The following is a 21,969-nucleotide window of genomic DNA, read 5'->3' on the forward strand; positions in this document are numbered from 1 at the left end:
TTTAGGGCTCCCAACTAGTATCCTTGCGGAATAGTTTGTTTCCGGGAACACACAAATATCTGTCCCAAAATGTGTCCAGTCCATATCTGCATATGACAATAATATCTGTATATAATAATCGAATTCCCGGAGTGGGGGACGAGAAATGTTTACTCCAACTTACTCCAACGTGGGATGTGGAGAAAAAAACGTGGGGAGACGTATTATTGCTTAAAAGGGAGGGGGCCTCCAGTTTACCGGAAATGTTTAATTGACGGTGACTGCCTAGTTTGAGGGGGGGGAGGGGAAGCCCCACGGGGAGGTTTGTAGAGTAGACGACGAGAGGTGCCGTTTTCAGGCGGGAATAATACAATGATCCGTTGAGATCTTGTCACAGAGATGCAGCCCTGTGCAAAACCCAACCCCAGCCCCTCTTTAAAACCGACGGCAGGTGACGCGAGAGGGAGACGAGTTTATTATTATTTTTGACACGGGACAATGCCAATCAAAGTTCCCTTCTTGTGACAGCCACCCCCCCTTCCCACGCAGATTCCCTTTTATTCTTTATCTCCCCCCCCCCAAAAAAAAAATAGTTATCAGGCTGTCGGACTATTGCCTCGACGACAGGCCAAACCTGCAGTCTTTAAATATCCGGAGCCGGGACAGGCAGGCAGGCGGCGGCAGCAGCAGCAGCAGCAGCAGCGGAGAAGTTGTGGGGAAACATTTTGTCCCGGTTAAAAATAGGCGCCGCCCTTCCTCTCCCTCAACCCCGTCGAGCGAACACGCCTGGACGGGGCTACCCACGCCCAGAGCCTGGTTCGTGGCCTCTCCGTCTCCCGTCAAGACGCGGAAGCGGGTCGGAACACGAGCGCGGATCCCGAAGCAAGAAGCAGGTCGGAGGAGGAGGCTGTGCCCCAGTAGCAGCCCTCCCCGTCCCATGGAGGGGGGGCGGGTGTCTGTCTTTCTGTCTGTCCTTTCTCTGGGACTCGTCCCCGAGTTATGGGGCCGAAGAGAACAACGCCAGGCTAAGCGTGGGAAAGAGCCTCGGCTCCCCTCCCGCCGCTACCTGGAAGTAAAACTACGAGCTGAAATACGGTAGTCCAACTCGGCTCAGCGAGTAACTTTGCTATAGTCAAGAAGATCCGAAGCGGCGGGGCGGGGTTGAGAAGGAACATCCCGCTGCTAAGGCAGCTCTCTCTGCCCGCCTGGAAGGAAGCCCCCCCCCCTTGACCCCCCGCCCCTGGAATTTACTCCCAAATAAACGTGTTGAGGCTCCTCTGCGTCTTTCTGCTTGAAGTTGTTTCCCTAGGCAGCGCGTCTCCTCGAGCTTCCCTGTGGGAGGCATTTCCTTGGGAATGAAACGGGACTTGCTCCCGTGTAAACACGGCTGGGATCGGAGTGCTAGAGAGCTGGGGGTTGGGGGCGACACGGCAAGGAAGCTTCGCTGGAGACAAGCGGAAAGACACACACCCTGTTTGCAGCTAGGGGGGAGCACCCCCTCCCCGCCTATCCTGTTTTCGCAGGGCGACAAAGGGGCGCCCCTTCGCCGCCTCGGATACCTACAGGACTCCTCCGGCCCGCCTTTGCCAAGTCTCCTAGCAGGAGAAAGAGGAGCCGAGGGCGACCCAAGCAGCCTCTCCACTCCGCTTAAGCGCAAACGCGCGGGGAGAGTTGTCTTCGTTCACTTCCTCGCCATTTGTTCAGTCCGAGGCCAAACTAACGCCTCCTCCGGTTTCCTTTACGCACCATTAACATGTTTTAAATGGCGCCTCTTCTTCTTCTTCTATTATTATTATTATTATTATTATTATTATTATTATTATTATTCCACCTGCTTGAAGGGCCATCTTAAACCTCGCTTAGAGTACCCCGACGATTTGAGTAGCGAGGATCAGCTTGCGTCGGCGGGGAGGAAAGGAGAGGTAGAGGGGTTTTCCTTGGGATGCGCCCCAAGAAGATGCGCTCCTCGGCTTGCTTCGACCGAGGCGCCTGCCCAGCGAAGTTTCCCCAGCAGCAACTTGGTGCTGATGCGCTCCTGTCGCCCTCGCCCCTTTTCGCCAGCCTGAGTCTCGCCTGGCACCCGTTCCCACGTGCGGGAGAAGCGCATCTCCGGCTCCGGCGCCTCTCCTGCAGCCCCTCCAGCCGCTCTTGGGACAGTGCGAGTTGTGGGTCGTTGCTTAGGCAGCTTCGCCCCCTCCCTGCGCGCCCCACTTCCCCGCGTCTCGCTCGGGCTGTTGGGGAACGTGCCTGTCTAAGTTGCTGTCTAGCTGGTTCGCACCGAGCCGCGGGAGGAGCTTGGGCTCTCGTGATGTCTGGGGTTCCCTTTTGGCCCTGCACAGTAGCTTCCTCGTGGCCACGACAAGCACCTTGTGCGCCTGCAGCGGGGCGACCTGTCTCCCCCTGCCCTGCCCTGCCCTGCCCTGCCTTCCACTCCCTTCTCCATCTCCAGGAGCGAAGTCTGCAGGAGCTGAAGTCTCGCAAGGCAGCAATGAACCGCCCAGCCCCAGGAGGTGCAAGAGGAGGACGCCTCTCGAGGGTCCTCTTTCCCTGCGGGGGCAGCGCCACCCACCGCCCTCGCTCGCCTGCTCTGAACCAGGGGCCAGCCGGCCACGGGACCCCTCCATGGATGGCCACGGCTGGGATGCGCTTGGCGAGCGGAGAGGCCGAAGCAGGGCCCGGCGAGCTGCTCCTCCTGGCAAAAGATGGGCGGCAGCAGCGCAGGCCGAAGAGGCCTGGAGGCAGTGCCGGCTCTCGCCTTCGAGGGGCTCCTTGGAGGAGCGGCTGCTGCGCTGCATTTCTGCTTCGCGCAGACTGTGGACGGTGGCATTCAAACAGCCAACCGGGGCTCGCTCGCAGCTGCTCGCAGAGGCGGGCCCCCAAAGAGCCTAGCCCGCTCTCCAAAGTAGCAGGGGAGCCCACTTGAGTAACATATTGGGGAGCCCAGGTAAGCCCCGTTCGTCACACATAATCGATCACAAGATGCGGCACACGGGCACCATTTGAATTCCAATCGTCTCCAACTTTTTTGGGGAGCGGGTAGGCCCCCTCAAGTGTTTTATAGGTTGCGAAGGGACCTCGGCTCCAGCAAGGGGAACTTCAGGTCCTCCTTTCCCTCCTCTGGCCCTTCCCTACCCCGCCGCAACTGCGTTTGCATCGCGTCTATTACGCGTTGGGCACCTTCGTCGGCATTCAGAACTGGGGTGCGACGCACGTGGGGGTGCGCTTAGGTAGCACCCCCACCCTCAGTGGCAAGGGGGCAGGACCCCAAGGGATTCCCGGAGGTATAGACTAGCCCCGTGGCTCCCCCCCCCAAAAAAAATCAACAACATTGCAGAGCCCGATCCAATGCACGTTTACTATGGGGGAGAAAGTCCCGCTGAATCCAGTGAGGCTTGCTCCCTTGCCAGAGCGCGCAGGAACCGCAGCAGCAGAAAGGAAATCTCAGGCAAATGAATGGGGCTGAATTTGGCTTTGGGGTTGCTGCGGAGTCACTCCGCATTGGAGGCCCAAATCTCTCTTCTCTCCCCTGGCACGGTATGACCTTTAACGGAACTTGCACTTGGTGGGATAAAATGGCACTTAAAGAGCAAAGAGGAAATGAAAAAGCGGCTCTGCTCGGGCTTTGCAGCGGCCTCAAAGTCTTTGCTGCCGGCTCCTTTTTGCCTGAAGCCGAAGTTTCAGCGAGCTGGATCCGGCTTTTCCTTTTCTGCAAGGCCCTGGGAAAGGCATTTGCTGGAAGAGACGGAGGATCGCCGTGTGGCGCGTGGCAAAGCAGGATTCCTGATCCGTGGTCTTGGAGTATCAGGGAGAGGAGGGGGAGTGTTAAAATGACCCCCCCCTCTATCTACACATACACCACATTGAGGCTCCTGAAGGGAGGAGTTTCGCCGCCGCGCTGATCCCCAAACTGCTGCATTTTGCAGCCAACCTCAGCAGATCCCCGCACTAGGCAGCCAGCTGCCTGTCCGAAGTGAGGCAGATCCCTCGCTAGCCTGGCGCTGGGGAAAGAGCCATGCCGGTGCCTAGCGGGGCAAAGCGAAGGAGAACAGGACGATGGGACGGAGAGGTCTAGGGCGCCCAGAAGAGGAGGAAGAAGAAGAAGAGGAGGAGGAGGGAAAGGCTGTTGCAGTTCGCCCTCTTCGCGGCCCTATGGGGAGGGAGGAAGAAGGGCTTCCCCTGCTGGAACAGTTTCCTAAGGCTCAAGTTGCGTTCGTGGGGGGTTTGGAGGAGCCCCACCGTTCTTCCCCTAGCTCCTGCTGAGCCTCTTTATTCTGACTGAACTGGGCGTCCTGCCCCCTAAAGCCTCGTTCCCTATGGAATCTTCTCCCTATAGGGCTCAGGTCTACCCACAGGCAGGAGGGTCTCCAGCCCCGAGCCTCGTTTCCTTTGGGGCTGCTCCTCTCTTCCTTGGGGCGGGATCGGGCTCCCTGGTGGTGTCACACAGGGGACAGGTGAGTGCCGCCTTTTTTGTTTTTGTGAACATGATGGCACAGTCTTGCTTAGGCCGGAAGACTTGAGGAAACTGCTCGGTGTAGGAAGAAGACACCAGACCATCGCATCACCTCTCGCCTTCCCCTCACAGCCCATAGTCGCTTTAAACCTTTCCCCGACGGCATTCCCTTTTCCCTCCCTCTCCATACACTCTCATAGGCTGCCACCGTTTATCGACGACAGCTTTCCGGCAAGAGAAATGGGAGTTTCAGGAGGTGGATCAAATAACAAAGAACCAGAAAACGGAGCTCCTGCCAGTATTTTGTTAGTCTGTGACAAGGGGGTGGTGACTACACGCACACACACGCGCGCACACGCTTTTGGGAAATGCTCTTGAGAAATTGTTGGGCTTCCATAAAATGTTGAGGGTCCCATAAAATGGAAGGGAGAAATTGTACTTTGCAGTGGCCCAGAGATCATACCTGAGCTTAGGAGGGGATTTAACGCATGTGAGGATGGCAAGAAGTGCAAACTTGTCTGTTGTTAGTCTCTCCCTTTGGGGGGCAGCATTTTCAAAGCACAAGGAACAGGAGAGAACAAATATATGTTAAGAAATAACATCTGACGTGGAAAAGCAGTTCTTCTCTGCTCCCATAACAGAGCTTGCTTGCAGCACCCTTTAGCCTGTCGTCCTTGTCATATACATGGGGAGTTTAGCAGCTTGCTTCTACACAGCCTTTCTCATGATTAGGGGGTCCATCTGCCAGCAGCTTGCACTCCTTGGTGGCCATTGCAGCATATTAAAGTCACTGCAGGCCTGCAGAAGTTGCCGGTTCATGGCAAAGTTCAGCTTGGCTGAAGCAGTGCATCTCAAAACTGCATGCAGTGCAGTGGGGCAGCCTCTCCCTCTCTCTCTCTCTCTCTGTGTGTGTGTGTGTGTAAAGAGAGCAACATATCCTACAGAATCTGCAGCCTGCCTGGGGTGGCGGTGGGGGGGGGGGGAGGAGGAAGGAGGCGATGGTGGGAGGGGAGAGAGAGAGCCAAGCAAACAGGACAACCCAAACAGCCGAGGCGTGTGCATGGAAACCGAGCCTTGTGTGCCAGCAGCAGCCCATTCCTTCCACACGTCTGTAGGAACAAGCCCTTTTGTTGTAACATCTCCTGCCACATCTGCATCTGCTCCTCAGACATTGGCATGTTTGGCAGGCTTTGGGCAGCAGGTGTCAGGCAGGGAAAGGGAGATACTCCCAGGGACCAATGAGATTGATCTGCAGTGATTCCCAAAGTCTTTCCCCTTCTGTGAGAGTTCCAGCTACTGCCGCCTTTTGGAGTGCAGGCCGGCAGGGGAGAGTGTCACTATCCAATGGCTGGAGATGTCAGGTTTTCAAAAAACAAACAACAGAGGGAGATGACTGTCTGTCCTAGAATATGCACTTTGCTCTCGCGTTTTGCAAAGTGGCATTCTGCAGAGCAGAAGTGTAGAGGAAATGAAGGCCTCTGGATTCAAGCCTAAGGTGTTGCTGTGGTCTGGATCAAGAAATGTGGCAAGTCCTTTCCTTTGTGGTCTTTGGCATTCACTTTTTCATGGAGAGGCCTGGTTAGAATTGATTATCACTCCAGCCAATGAGAATTTTGTTGCTGGAAGCCATGCATCAATAGGGCTTGTGCCAATACTTTGATCGCTTGTTGGACTGTGGATATATTATTTCAGGTTGGGCTATTTCTTCAGTGTGCAGGACTGAATGCAGTGCCCTTATATTGCAATTCAATTCTGTATTCTTTTTTTTAATCTTTGTTTGGTATTGTATACGGATGCTAGCTTCTAGTCGGTTACTTGCTTCAACAGTGCCCACATACCATCAGTAATCACTGTGATGACATAAGGTGTTTAAGTAGGAGGTTTTTGCCCTGTTTTTATTTCAAAAAAAAAAAATTAAACCACAGATTTCAACACAGATTTCAAAATGCCTGCAGGTGCCTACTGCAGGACAAAGTTTTTTAATGCAAAACTGGTGCAAATTTTTTTAATGCAAAATTGTATACTGTGCATTCATTGATATTGCTATAGCAGTTTCATCTTATCCATGCTATCCTAAACAAACAAAAACTTTTAAAAACAATATTCTATGGGTTTTATTTTAAATAAAAAAACATATTTTTTATTTGCAGCACACATTTGATACTTGGAAGTGAGAATGTACACACATAGGGATTAATGGATAATAGTCTTTGTCTGAATTCGAAGTGGACCGTAATCATTTTAATGGGATTTTTTGTTTAGTTTTTCCAGAATTAAAATTACGATAATACGTCGTCATCTTGCAAAGCATGTGAGGAAAAGCACAACTACACATTTACATTTCAAATCCTACTAAAAGGGGGGGGGAGAGATGGTTGCACTAAGCAATAGAAAAATGAAAATAGAGCAAACTTCTGAACATTTGTTGATCACTTTTCCTTTAAGATTATTTATATAAATGGGAAGGGGAGGGGAGGTTCTTTTATTGTGACAAACTCCAAAACCTTTCAATAATAATAATAAAAAGATTATTTATATATGTGTGCTTCTTGTTTACATAAGATATTTGGGGACAGTTTCCCAATCCTGCCTAATGTTGCTCCTGAGATAGATAGATAGATGATGATAGATAGATAGATAGATCCTTCTTCAGTCTCATAAATTTCACTTTGGAAAAACAGAAGTATCTTTTTCTAGTTTTCCTTCATCACAATTCAGACCCTGGACTGACGCAGCTTTCCTTTGCTTGACCCAGTCTGACCTTTGGCTGATGGCTCTGAACTCTTCCCCACGCTGCCTTTTGCTGTGTTGACTGCTTGATGATAACAAGATGCAAGAACAGATGCATGTTACAGCTTATCATGTGACGGTCTATTACAAAATTAGGGTTGTTAACATATTAGCCAGCCTCCCTGTGTGTAGCAAATTAAGATTGCATCACCTTACTTTATCTGCTCGGTTCTTTCTGGAAACGTGGCCTTTGGGGCTGACACACTTTATGCCAGATTAAGAACTGTCTCGCTCTAGGAAATCGTCAAAGAAGACCATATAAAGGTGCAGATAGTTTTAATAGGAAACTGAAAAAAATGAACCTGGAGTATTAAAGTGCCTCGGGGTACCCTGTCTTCAAAGGTTTCACATGTGTCTGTCTGCATTTCATCTGTGTAGATTTTTATCTCTCCAATTCAAGAGAAGTCTACTCTGTATCTGCTACAAGACAATCAGCACATACACAATCACCAGGAAGCTTGCCTCAACCACTATGACCTACTGGGCAGTTACCCAGTGCCAGAAAAATACCTGAATTTTGGGGTCGCTCCATTTCTCCAGTACAGGAGAGCAGAGGAGTGAAAATTCTCAGCTTTGGTCAAACAGTGGAGCCATCACAACCTGCAATTTTACCTGGAAGAAAGTAGGAGGACAAAATTATTAAACTTGTGTGATTTCCCAGTCTCTTTCCTTTGTTTTCTTTTGTGAAGTCCATCACAATGGTGCTCTGCCGATCACCTGACTTGATAATAAAATGTTGCCAGGTAAAGGAAGTCACAAAAATATTAACTTTTTGTCCTGCCTCTTTTGGTGAGATGTGAGCCTAAATAGTCGCTTTAAATACCCTTCTTTTATGTTAAAGGCATTTCCCAACTCTTAAATCCTTAATTGCAACTATAAAAAGTGCCCAGGCTCTCCACAATTGAGATCTTCGGACTCTTTAGATGATTTTTCTTTTTTTTCTAGGCTGGTTTATATATAGACATGTAGAGATTGAATTCCAGCTGTCTTAACTTGCTATAGTTTTTAACATGTCCTTTATCTATTTTGATGTAAATTATTTCCTATATGGGTTTTAATGTCATAAATTCAAAACAAGTCCTTGGGATTGTTCTAAGGAATCTCTGTAGCTGAGAACATAGTTCCTAGGAAGATGTGGGGGAGGGGGAAAAGGCAATCATGTATTAAACAATATAGGTCTTTGTACATTATATCAAACACATTGAATGTAATGTAAAACCAAAGCAACTTCAGATGTGCTAATGTGTCCTATAAAACAAAAGGAGTTTTAGTGGTATAAGTTTCATGTTGTACCACTTAAGATTCCAAGTGAAAATTAAAGGTCAAGCTGTAAAGAGATCATATTACAATAAATAACAACAGTTTAAAATTCATTTGTTTCTGTGAAGCATTACAGACTATTAGAACTTGGTTGAAAATGACAATAATGGTTTGGCGAAGTGAAGTTACTATCCTGTGTTCTGTTTACCTGGGAGTAAGTCCCCTTGAACTTAGTGGGACTTACCTCTGAGCAGACAAGCAAAGGCTTGCATTGTAAATTGACAAACAGGTTTCAGCTCAATAATACTATATATTTTTCAAGTTAACCGATTGTTAACAGCAGGTGAAAAAAAGTTTAGAGCAACCTCCTGAACAAAAGAGGTTTCTTCTAATTACCTACGTTTATCCATTTTCTACCTTCTCTCTATAGTAGCCCTGTGTTCACTGGTTATTCCATAAGAGACATTTCACAGTGCAATCCTACACAAGTTCACTCTAAATTATTGTATGATTTAGTGCAGCAAAGAAATTGCTAGCATGTTTGCAAAGCGAAGCAGGGTCTGATACGGCTTCAAATTGGACGGGGAACCATGTGCATTGCAGGGGGTTGGTCTAGATGACTTTCAGGGTTCCTTCCAACTCTATTATTCTGTGACACACAGAAGAAAACCCAGTTCAGATTAATGGGGTGTAAAGGTGTATAGGATTGCAGCCTCAATCTCTCTATTTTGGAGAGTGCTGCCCTTACTGAAGCGATGATGAGGTGGGGAGGGGGAATTAGATCTGTTGATGTGAATATTTGTTGTTGTGGAATGTTAAATTTGTGGAGGTTGTGTTGAAGCACAGTTAAGTAGATTCAACTGAAATTTAAAATTACAAACTGGCTGCTTTGTTCTCCGGATCATTTATTCCGAAGATACTCCCATAATACAAAATATATTTCTGAAGTTTGCAGCCTACATATCAATAACCTCACTATAATCTGTTTAATTTTTAAAAAGCACAAGGAAGTAGTGTACATTTGTCCACATCAAAGCTCATTCTTCTCAGGGTGGCAAGTTGAATTATATAATAAGGAGATTTTTTTTCTGATCGTATTGTTTGTTTAAATATTTCATTTCACTCTGCAACTGCATTGTTTTTACATTCAACTCAAATGCATGGCCCTGTGTTTGTAGGCTTCTTGCACATGAATGCTATGAAATTCAGGAATCTGGGTGTCAAAATTAGGGTCATGGCATGAAACTTTTTTTTAAGGCTCTTGGTAAAATGATATATAAATGCAAGCTTGCATTTATTCTGGGCTTGCCGAATAAAAGTCTCTCTCTTTAAGGAGCCTGTGTCTCTTTAGTCCATTCTGTTAGTGCATTGCTAGGCCAGGTTATATGAATACAAGGTCACCATATATGACACTCATCAATGTTCTCCCTTTTGACTTGCAGGATTCTCATCACTGATGAGGTTTCAGGCTTTGCCTTTAAAAAAAAAGTATAAAAAAGTCCTAAAGCCCCAAATCTCTGTAATGTATTTGCAGTCATTTTAATAAAGTGTGCTATATAATGTACAGCATTCTTGGTCTGTGGCTTTTAAACTTCTATAAACCGGGGGGGGGGGGGAAAACCACAGGTTCCCCCTGGCATGGAAAAAGGCCTGCAAACCAGATAATTGACTGGATGTTATGTAGTTTGCAAAGTCCATGGCACAGACCGCCTGAGCAATCACTTTCACTAAACAAAGGGAATGCAAACACTGTACAGTGCAAATTCCCCGCCCCCCCCCCGCAGATATTTTTAATGTGGGTGGCTGGGGGGGGGAGGAATAAGACCCAAGCAATTTTCTGAGTATTTCAAGCTGCTCTCCGCCCCCGAAGTTTTGCTAATGAATTGTTCATGTGAACACTCATAATTTTTTTAGAAGTTTAGTTTAAATTAATAACCAAAGGGTTGTATCCAGCTCCGCTCCGCTCAGATTAGAATCGCTGGAGTTAATTGACCAAAGTTAGTCGTGGCCATTTATTTCAGTGAGTCTACTCTGAGTATAACGTTGGATAAATTGATTGTAAGGTCTTGTGCTACACTGACAGTATTTGCCCATTTCACAAATAATTTTCAACAGTAAAACAACAACAAAAGACCAGTTTAATTTGAAAGGCGAAGCCTCTGAAGTCATTGTGACTGAGCTAATGCATGAGCATCTGGATATTTTATATTATTGCTTATAATAATATAAGTTGATAGCTTTAAAAGGAGTGTTTTATTCCTCTGTTGTCTATACAGTACCATAGGCCATGCTCCAGCCTAAAAAGTCTTTTTAAATGGTGCAAGAAGAAATTTATAATTCAAATATCCGTTTATGTTACAGTTCAATATTTATAGCTTGAAACATTTGCAATACGAAAAGACATTATAATTTGTTTTTTAAATCATTATTTCTCTCTTTTGTATTGACCCGGCTGGTTTTTGTTTTTGTTTTTGCTGGAAAGAACATATTCATACAGTTCTACTCAAATGAAATATGTTGGAAACCAAAGATAGGTCAAGTAAAGCTATTATACTATGCCAGACTGCTAGAAAGGAGGAAACATAAAATGCAATTGTTAAAAAAATTGGATGCCTTTAGAGGTTTGCCTCTTGTTTCCAAATTTAGCTGCGTAAATGAATTGGCAGTTTGCAAAAGCTCTGGCCGGGTGTATTTCTACAATGAAGCTAATTCTGTATTCCTTGCACATCTGATCTTTCCATTAACTTAGCTAGGAGGTGGGTGACCCAGACTCTTACAGACAGGTACCAGTTTCATGAATGCTAACTTAGTGTCAGCTCTCCACTGACCATTTATGTTTTAAGATTATGGAAAATGATGCTGCAAACTCAATGCTATGTTTATTATTATTATTATTATTATTATTATTATTATTATTATTATTATTATTATTATTATTTGCAGAGACTGTGTTAACTTTTATTTAATCAATTAAAGAAGGGGGGAGAGATAACTGTGTGTTATTGTTTAAAAGTACTACCACTACAAAAAAAACCTATTTATTCAAAGATGGGTTTTTTTGTTCTTTTCTTACCATTCTCATTTTCCGTTTACAGCAGGCGTTGTTCTGCTGTTATCAAGTAATCAGGTTGTTGTTTTTAAACAAATACTGTATTCTGCACTCCCACAAAGCAATACTGGGATTTAACGTAATTTAACTTTTAGGAGAGGGGAAAATGCCTCGGTTCTTTTTCTCTCCAGCAAGCGCGCACCCGTTTGCGCACGCACACACACACACTTTTGTTTAAGAGTCTGCAGACTTCTTTGACATGCGGTGATTTCAGGGTCTCTGACCTGTCTGGAACGGCATACTTTATTGCGGGTCCCCGGCTCCGGTTCTCCGGCGCTGATTGGCTGCTCGGATATGAATATGCAAAAAAACCTCTCCCATGCCCTCCCTTTTCTTCTCCCTTCCCTCCCTCGGTCGGTTTCATGCAGCCGCCAGGCGGAAGCGAAGAGCCGCTGCTTCCCACGGGTTCCGAAGGAGGGAGGAGGGGAGGAAAGGAAGGCGGGAGGAGGAGGGAGGAGGAGGAGGAGGCGAAAGGCAGCTTGAGAGGGCGGTGCTTCAGGGGAAGCCGCCGCGGCGCTGGCCAATAGGAGCGCGGTGGAAGGAGGCCAAGACGCGCAAGGGGGGGGGAGAGAAAAGGGGAGAAAGAGGCAGCAACACACGCACAGGCGCACACACAAACACACACACGCACACGCACACACACGCACACACACATAGAGACCAGCCCCGCTGGAAAAAAAAAGGGCTCAGCCTCTCCTGGACCACGTTCAAGTCAGCAACCACAGCGTACTCTCTCCAGCCTTGCAACTCAAAAGAGGAAGGAAGATTGAAAAAGAGGGAAAGGAGGAGGAGGAGGAGGAGGGGGCCGCTCACTGCCTGTAGACTTTTTTTTTCATCTCTCTTTTTTTGTGTGCCTTGGCTGCTTCTCCTCCTTACCTATCCCCCCCGCAAAAAAACTCATCAAGATTTTTCTTCTTCCCTCTCTCCGATTGCCTTAAAAACAAAATACAAGAGCAAATACTTCTCTTTCTTCGATTTTTTTAAAATTTTGTTTTTTTTTTTAAAAAAAACAAAAATCTCTGTCGATCTACCTATCCATACGTTAAAAAAAAAAGACAAGAGGTTTTACTCTGGGGAAATCCAAACTAAACAAACAAAACTAAAAAAAAAACAGCACCCCTTGAGAAACGCAGGCCATTTGTTCACTGAGAAATGTGAAGCCAACGGTCCCGTGTTGAGTTACAGAATTCAGGATCCCATACGTTTAATGCAATACAGTACAATGGTATGTGGCATTGGAAACGATACTGTGTTTCTTCTTTTTTTCCTTTTTTCCTTCCGAACTTGCTTGTTGGCTGTTCTCCTTTCCCCTCCCCAACCCCTTTGAGATTATTGTGTCTTTTGGTTTGCAAAGTGGGGAGGCCGTATATTCGCCCCCTTTTGTCAACGTAGATCATTTCTGGGTTTATCGGATGAGCTCTAAAAGTAGTTGTGTTGTGTGTTGTGTTTTGCTGCTGCTCCCCCTTATCTCCCCCCCTCCACCCCCCACCCCCCAAAGTCTTGGCAGCTTTTGTATGTGGGTCACACTTTGAAACTGTCGGTGGGAGTTTTGTGTACAAAAGTGCTGAACTTGGTAACATTTCCTGTTTCCAACTTTCTCCCCTCCCTCCTAACCTTTCGCTGACGGGTCTCCGTTAAACACTTGGAAAGATTAAACACGAATTGTGGGTTTGATTCATTTTGCAGCTCTGTAGTCCTTTTTTTTTTTTTGCTTGTTGTAGATGTGTGCTGTTGCGTCCTTTTGCTAATCTGGTCTTTCCTACCCATGGTGTGTGCCCTCCCCCAATTAATACAAACGTAGCTTTTTATTAGCAAAAGCATGCATGCATCTGCATTTTGTTTGACTCCAAGCTAATATGGAGATACAGTATCCAACAGTATTGTTTATTTTGCACCTCTGAAATACTATTTATTGTGTGTGTGTTTGGGTCTTTGCTCGCTGTATCCCTCCGCAGTTCTCAACTGTTGTTGTTGTTGGGTTTTGTTTTTTTTTTTTTCCTGGGAGGTTGTGCATTTTCCTTTTATGCTTTTCCTTCCTATTCCCCGGGTCTGTGCCTGCCTCTTCCCGCTTGTCGTCTCTCCGCCTGTGTCTGGGCCACATTTTAATGCACAATATCCCATCCATTAAGTTGTGGTTGAATGCGGAGTGTGTGAAGACTTGGCAGCTCTTGGCTTGAAGGGGGCGGGGAAGCCAGTTCGACTTTGACACAAGATGCCGATGTGGCGTGATCTGAATTATTATGAGGGCTGCGAACATGGCCATCTTTTCCTCCTCCGCCTCCTCCTCCTGCGGAAATGCTGCCATTGAACTTGAGACGGGACAGACAAGATCTCTCGGATCCCCCCCCCGCCCCGCCCCGCTTGCAGTGCAGTGCAGTAGCTGGTAGAGCAAAAGGCGCCAAAATACACAAGATTAACGCGAGCAATTCTTTGAAGTGATCCTGAGCAACTTTTAACTAGGAAGCCCAGGAATAAAAATAAAATAAAAAAGCAACTACAATTAGAAACTTTTTTTTAATGCAGCAGTTTTAGAAAAAATGTTATAACTGGTTCTTTAGGTAGTTTCGGATCAATACATTAGTGTTTCCTTTGTTCTTACTTGGTGAAAGTGAGGGTTGAGTGAACTTGACCTTTTTTTTGCAGCCAGGGCAGAAACTTCTTAAGTTGTGTAACGTAAGACGTTGTGGTTTTCAGTTTTATATTTGAGGTCTGATGTTTGCATTTTCTGGTCTGCGAAATGGAGGAAGCTCGGTTATTAAGAGACACCATCAAACCATATGTGGACAGAGGTCAAGCACACAGGCTGTGAGGGAGATATGTGTGCGCACACCACAGACATTTAAATAGCTGCGTACTCAGAAGTATGCATGAATTATGTGCACACAGTTCTTTGACTAGGAAAACTTTTACTAAGCGAGGACATTAATTCGCAGCTTAGTAGCCAGGGTGCAGTTTCGCTCAGTGGCGTTTTTAAATAAAATAAAATAAAGAGTAGCGCCGAAATGTAAACGCATAAAAATCTGATGTGCATTTAGAAATCATGGCAATTCCATTTATTTTTTCCAATTGCAGTCATTTTCTAATTCGGGTTAAAATTAAAATCCTTTTTGCTGAATAGGTGAGCACATGTGCGCTTGCACATGCAAAAACACACCCATGCCCAGAGAAACAGTTTGGCGAAGATTTGTAGCACAGTATTTAACTTGCTTTTTATTTTATTGTTCCAAGGAACACTGACTGTGTTCCTGATTTAAAATGTACAGTATTGCTGTGTTACGAATCTGCATGGTGTGAAACTACAATGCTTGTAAATGTTTTTAAACACTCTTAAGTTTAGTTGGAAGACTGATTCCTCACACAGGAATAGCTTTAGAACACAAATAAAGATTTTTTGAACAAGATACAGATTTAATTTTTTTTTAAAGTATCATGAGTGAATGGTAGCTTCGTCCTAATGTTATATGGGGATAATAACAGCAGTATGTAAATAGGAATGAACTAAAATGCAAAAAAAACTAAAATATGTTTTAATGTATAGAGGGGAGGAAACACATCTTTATGTACCGTAATAGAATTTGCTGAGATAATGTACATGTTGCATCTGGGTTTTACAGTGCTGTTATAAATAAAGTAGAGCTTTGTCACACAATGGACAGACTCCCATGTTATCAGTGATCCAGACATAGGGCTTTCCCATTCTGCTTTCTCTGCCCTCTTAGAAATATAATTGCCAAAGCACTTTGGAATGTGCGTGCAAAGTTTTGCAGCATCGTGCGTTAAGGCAGAAAGAATAAGAGCATTTTGTTTCTGAGCCCAATAGAATGAAACACTGAATTGTCGTCTAATAGTGGCTGGGGTGTGGGGTGGAGAGAGCTAACCAGACCTTTCAGAGTTTCTAGTTTTTGATTAAGCATACAGTTGAGCTGGCTAACCTCGTACGTTGCACTGAAATCAGTGCTGCTTGCTCGGTGAGTTTCAACTGTACATACGCTTGAAATCTAGGCAGACAGATTGGTATGCGACGTCTTTAATAACTGTGCATGTTTATACTGGCAGTAACATAATTAACATTGTAATTTCTTAACTTAATGTTGTCCCCCAAGACAAATATAAATATATACATATGTCTGGGATGTCGGGAGCAGGGGTGAAGAGCAAGTCTAAGTAGCCCAGTATTCTTTGCTATCTAGACATATAATTAGATACAAATAAGGTATGTGGCTATGTTAAAAAGGTACTTTTTGTACTATGGAAAGCTCTCTGTGGCCTATTTTAACTCCCCCCCCTTCTCTTATTCACAAATGTCTAATCCTTCCCATCTCAGGAAGACTGGAAGTGTTCCACTGTAGTGCAGGCAATGCAAGACTCTTAAGTGGATTCGCTCTCTCTCTCTCTCTCTCTCTCTCTCTCTCTCTCTCTCTCTCAGTATTCTGTGCTGTCTGATTCTTGGGTTCTGAGGGCATACTTTCAAGTACTATTTAAGACAATGCTATATGTTTCATTCTCAAACGGACCAGCTAAGTGACTGCTTATATCCCTCCACAGAAGTCAAAATTAAAACTTGCTATCAGAAATCATTACAGAATTGTGGACATGAGGGAAACAGTTGCAGGGTTTCCATGTGTTTTGAGCACCATCAAAAGATAAATATTCAGAAACAGACGTGCATAAGAAAAGGAAATGTACTGAGAGCTGTACAATTGGTTTCTTTAAGTCATATGGTACATTTGTGTAGAATTAAAGGAGGACTTCTTCTATATTTTCTGGCAGTGTATTCCTCATATTTGTCTTGCCTTCCTGTGTTGAATTATGCCTACTTAAGGGCAATTTGCTATGTTTTGCCTTCTGCAGAGGAGCTATTTCTCACAAAACCTATTGCGTTAATTCAGCAAATGACACTCTACAGTAAAATATCCTCCAGGAGCATGTTTGGGGTTGGCATGTGTGTGATACCTGTTTATGCTTCTGTATATTCTTAAGTAATTACTGTACTCTATATCCTCGGGAGAAACTTTCTGGAGCTGGTGAATGTTGCTAGCATGTGGTTATTATGCTTAGATTATTAAAGATGGGCATTCATTTTGATGAATCACAAAATAATTTCCCCTCCCTTCTGAAGGATGTCTTTATGGAATGGGCTTGTTTGCTCTTTGCTTTCAGTCTTGTTCCTGGAAAAGCCTGCAGTTGCACTGCTGTTTGTTAAGCTCGTATTGCTGGTTTGTCGGTGTCTCAGTGAGTGAATCTGTATCTGTCGGGCACCTGAGGACAGACATACAATCAAAGTTTTCAGGAGGCTCCCCATCACTGCGCCAGAAGTCATTGAGTTCTCGTCTCTTACTTTATTTCCTCTTATGGGAAATGAAGATTGGTTATCTGTGTTTTCACAGCTTCCTTGCACTATGAATATGTATGCTACGTGTGTGTAAAAGGGTCGCTTCCATAGGTGACTCTGCCCCCCTTTTATGTATTGTGATAATGCCAGCAGCTGTGCACCTATCAGCTGTGAGCCATAGCAATTAGCTTATTTAATTTACTTCTCTTGACATGACCAAAAAACATGCTATGGATGCTGTTCTTGCCACTGGTGGCATTGGGTTCTTGTGTGTGTAGCATCTATGGTGATTACGGACCAGAACACATGTTGCTGTCACTACCTATGAAAATGGCCTATCCTTAGGTTATAACAGTTTGAATGACTTAACCCAGGCTTCCTCAAACTCGGCCCTCCAGATGTTTTGAGACTACAATTCCCATCATCCCTGACCACTGGTCCTGCTACCATAGCTAGGGATCATGGGAGTTGTAGGCCAAAAACATCTGGTGGGCTGAGTTTGAGGAAGCCTGACTTAACCTATACAGCCTTCATGTTACAAAGCTGTTCACCCTCTCTAAGTGTCCAGCAAGGATGAGGAGCTGGGCTATGATAGTTGAGTACAACACCTCAAGTGCTTCTAAATTGTGCAAGCAAACTGGGCTAAGTTATCATTGAGTGACCAGTGCTACAATAAAAACAGTATGGGTGCTCCAGCCCTTGGAAAGGATCAAACTAGCCAATGCAGTGTGATATACGATTGCAGGTGGGACTGATCCAGTGCAAGTCTGGATATTTATTCTCAAAACCAAGTGAAGCTTTCAATTTAGTTTCTATGTTGTGGTGTTTTCTGTTTGTTAGCGGTTTGAGATCTCCCTTCAAAATCAGTTTTGTACTGATTCACGATAGTTTTGGACAGTTTGGATAGGTATGATCGCCATCTTCAAATATCTCAATGGCTGTTGCATGGAAGAGGGAACAAGCTTGTTTTCTTCTGCTCTAGAGTCTGCTCTAGAGGGTAGGATTTGAACCAATGGCTTCACGTTACAAGAAAGGAGATTCTGGCTAAACATACAGAAGAACTTTCCACAGTAAGAGCTGTTCGAAAATGGAGTTGACTCCCACAAGAGGAGGTGGACTCTCCTTCCTTGAAGATTTTTAAGCAGTGGTTGGATGGCCATCTATTCTGGGTGCTTTAGCTGAGATTCCTGCATTGCAGGGGGTTGGACTAGATGACCCTCAGGGTCCCTTCCAACTCTATGATTTTATGTACCATGAAGCTTGATGTTCACATTGAGAACGTAATTCTAAGATTGAAAGCTAACTTGGTCCACCGCCCGCTTTCAGAGATGAAAGGAAGGAGACATTTAAAATGTATTCATTGTTATTACACAAAACTGATGGACTTGCTGCGAAAGTTCAGTTACATGGAAAAACAGAATTCTGTGCACATGGTGCATGTGAGGCGGTGAACAGTGGCAGATAATTATGAAACAATGGAACCATGTAAATGGAAGTACTCTGCCCAAGCCCCGGTTAGGTGATCAAAAAATTACAGGGGTGTGCTGCTGGCCCCTTGCAGTCCTGTGATCTCCTTTGACCCTGACATTCACATGTTAGGTGTGGACATCTGTACAGGTGAAGGCTATGCCTACATGTATAGAGCTCCCCAGGAGTTGGGACCCTGACTGTGCAGAGGTATTACGAAGACCTTCACTTAGACCCTCTGTGTCTTAACACGTGTGTCAGATGTGGGGCCTGTTCACCCTTGAGGGTGAGGACATCTGCACAACCCTACTTCCCCTTGATCACATAGAGACTCCTAAATGTGAGTAATGTGTGAGCAAAGAGCACTTCAGACTACCAAATGTTCTTCACATTGCAACAGTCTTTCCAACAACCCTGTAAAGAGGTAAGTCTGCAGTATTATCTCTGCTGGACAGTAGCTTGTCCAAGGCCACTGAAAAGTTCATAGCTTGAAAGGGATGCTACAACCCGAGACTTCTGAGATCACACAAGTGCAGCGTGATCGTGAGTGTTTACCTGGGGATCCCATTCGGCATCTGGTTGGCTACCATAAGAACAGGGTGATGGATTAGATGGGTCATTGAGCCGGTCCAGGAGGGTTTTCTTATGCTCTTATGGAACATCAGTTCCAATGAAACCCATTGGTCTTAAGTCTGGGTTCAGGCCTGACCATGAGACTAAGTCAGCCTTGGTTGCCCTAATGGATGACCATTACAGAGAGGGTCAGGGAAGTGTGACCAATCTTCTGCTTCTTGACCTCTCTTCAGCTTTCCATTGACCGTGGTACCCTCTCCAACCAGCTCTGGAGAATGGAAAGGGGGAGCCTTGTAATACAAAGTAGTTCCTTCTGACTCTACCTTTGGGTCCGTTTCCAGAGAGTACCATTGGGAGAACGCTTTTCAGCCCCCTGGTAGCTACGTTATGGGGTGCTGCAGGTCACTATTTTATCTATTAAATAGATATATAAAGATTTTGGCTGCTTTGTATACATATTTAATCTGGGTCATTCACAAAATTGCTATGTCTATAGTTCAGTGGTTTGTGTGTGTGTGTGTGTGTGTGTGTGTGTGTGTTTTTTATAAAGACTCTTGTTGTTCAAGAGTCCCAGCAGTTGGAAAAAGGTATGTTCAGGTATGTTGGTGAATTTGTCTTTTATGGCAGTTTAATGGAGGACATGCTGAATGTTTATTCACAAGGGAAACTTCAGGTCTTTAAACCAGAATTGTCGCCCCTCCCCACCCTGCCTGTAGGCCTTAGAGCATTTTCGGATATTTTTTAAAAAATTGTGTGTGATTCACTCTATCTAAAGTGAAGAACGGTACTCTAAAGTAGTCACTTTACAGCACTCCTTAATAAGAGAGGAAAAGTGTTATTTCTATGGGTTTACACCAATGGGAAGTGCACCTACCGGTACAGTTGAGGTGGGCTGCCTTTGAAGGGTTAATCTGTTGGACATAGCCATTTGCTTTGACATTACCTGCTTTGTACCAACCCCTCTGTTTCCTCCCCCTCCCTCTGGCTTGTAAATTTATGGCAATTGCAGCTGCTCGACTTGGCAAGCTCCCCTCATTAAGAGACCCCTTTGAGAAAGGGTTGTGTTTGAGTATTTCCCTAATGAGGACAGGACGGGGTTAAAAAGTGACCATTTCATGGTTGACTTGAACCTGCCTGCTTCTCTTGATGTGTCGTTGTGAAATGCCTGACGTGAATAAATCCCACTTTGCAAAAAAGAAAAAAAGAAAAAGGGAAAAAGGAAAAGTCACTGGTCCCTTCAGGACAGTTTACACAGCGGGGGGAAGGGGCTGGAGGGAGAGGCCAAGGAGGAAAGTTTACCTGAGGCAGGAGGCAGGCAGGCGCTGGCCTGGTGGAAGAGTCTCGCTTTTGCCTGTTTTGGTTCATCAGGTCAAAGACTGCAGAATTTGAGGCAGGGCAGGGTGAGCGTTGGGCGCGTTTAAGCAAAGGAATGCCCCTTATACAGCTGCAATGTTCTAGTGCAATAAGTTGGAAAATAAATTTCCCAGTTGGCAACCTTAGAAGGCTGTCCTTTTGCAACCTCCCCTTTATGTTGTCAACCCGCGAGGGGGGTTACTTCGAGTCTGTTGCAGGAAAAGAGCGAAGAGCCCTGCAACACCTTAAATGCAAAAAATAATAAATCTTATGGCACACAAGCTTTCATGGACTAGGCTAGACCGTGCACGGAGCAGCTGTCCTCAGGAGTTAATATATATGTGTGTATACCTGGATGCAGAATGAAAAGGGGACACGTTCCCAAAAGTTATATTCCCGGATCTTCGCACCGTGTGAGAACCTGGTCGGCCTGCGTGTTTTTTTTTTTTTTATAGTTCGCTTGCATTCCTTGAAGCGAAAAAAGGCTGCAACCCCCGCGCGCGGGCGCGCGAACTCTTTTCAGTTCCCTGGCACGGACTGGCTGGCGAGATTGAAAGCAGACTAGTGTGCTGCTACCGCGGGCTTTTTTCCTTTCCTCCCCCCTCAGGAGGAATCCGCCACCCATTCCCTCCTTGAGCTGAGGGGAGAAAAAAAGCCCGCCGGAGAGGGACGGGAAACCAGCCTATCCGAGCAGCGCACACGCGCGTGAGCGCGGCGGCTCCTCTGCCGCCGGGCGGGGGATAGGGGCCACGTGGAAGGGGCTCCCCGGGAGGAGGGCGTCTCCTCTCCTTCCCCCCTCCCAACTCCGTTCCGTCACAGGGTGTCTGCAAGAGCACGCCCAGCCCCATATTGCAACGGGGGGAGAGAGAGAGAGAGACCCCCCCCCACTTTGCCCCCCCCCAAGCACTAGCTACACAATGCAGTGACCTTGGCTCCACATGCAAGGCGACAGGGTAGCGAGGTTTGTAGACGCTGCCCGTGCTGGGAATGCCTCTTGCAAAGGAAGACCCTCCGGCGCACATTTCCTTGCCCCCACCCCTCTCCATTCTTGTTTGGCTAATTAGTGGCGAGCTGGCAAAGTTTCCGGCTTTGTAGCCCCCGCACGTCTCCCCCGCATCTGCGAGATCGAATGTCCACAGAGCGGCGGACTTTTTTTTAAGGGGGGGTTGCTTCCCCCCCGCACTTTCCCTTTTCTTTTTTGTTCCCTCTTCCTCCTCCCCACTTTTTTCTGTGCGGGAATTTTCCAGCGGGAGCTTTTCAGGAGCGAAGTTGGGCTGTTCCCTTCTTTTGGCGCTCTCGGGGAACTTGCGCTTTGCAAATAATCTCCCCGCCGCCGTCCAACCCCCCCCCTGTCCACCTCTCCCCAGTGTGCGTCCTCCTCTCCCAAACCCAGACGCCCCCCCTCTCTCCTTTCCCCCAGCACAGAGTTCCCCCTAACGGTTAACCATGGGGCGGGAGGGTGAGAGCGGGAGAAAGTGCAAAAGCATGTTTGCGAAATGGGCAGCAGCCGAGCTCTCGTACAGTGCGAGATGATGATTAATAAAGAGGAAAAAGGCACGGCGAGGGGAGGGGGCTTGGAAAGGAATGTGTTTGCAGCAGCGGCGGCGGCGGCAGCAGCAGCAGCTGGGGGAGGAGGAGGGCGAGCATCGATGGTGT

The 21,969-nt window shown here is 46.2% G+C and overlaps 1 protein-coding gene and 1 long non-coding RNA gene across 7 annotated transcripts in view; one reads left to right on the top strand and one right to left on the bottom strand.

The window, feature by feature from the left end:
* The first annotated feature begins 12,171 nt into the window (after positions 1 to 12,171).
* Positions 12,172 to 21,969, top strand: part of NFIB (nuclear factor I B) — a 204,859-nt gene continuing 195,061 nt past the window's right edge. For all 6 annotated transcript variants that reach the window (XM_035140574.3, XM_088658444.1, XM_088658447.1 and 3 more), the window contains exon 1: positions 12,172 to 12,813. In XM_035140574.3, coding sequence (XP_034996465.3) covers positions 12,796 to 12,813 — 18 coding nt within the window. In that variant the 5' untranslated portion in view covers positions 12,172 to 12,795. The remainder of the gene's footprint in view (positions 12,814 to 21,969) is intronic.
* Positions 14,084 to 20,421, bottom strand: LOC148683433 (uncharacterized). The gene is made up of 2 exons (XR_015947204.1): positions 20,260 to 20,421; positions 14,084 to 14,318 (listed from the first exon to the last, which is right to left on the bottom strand). It is a non-coding gene; the product is annotated as an uncharacterized LOC148683433 (long non-coding RNA).

The sequence above is a fragment of the Zootoca vivipara genome, chromosome 15 (genome assembly GCF_965207765.1).
Source record: "Zootoca vivipara chromosome 15, rZooViv2.hap1.1, whole genome shotgun sequence".
NCBI lineage: Eukaryota > Metazoa > Chordata > Lepidosauria > Squamata > Lacertidae > Zootoca > Zootoca vivipara.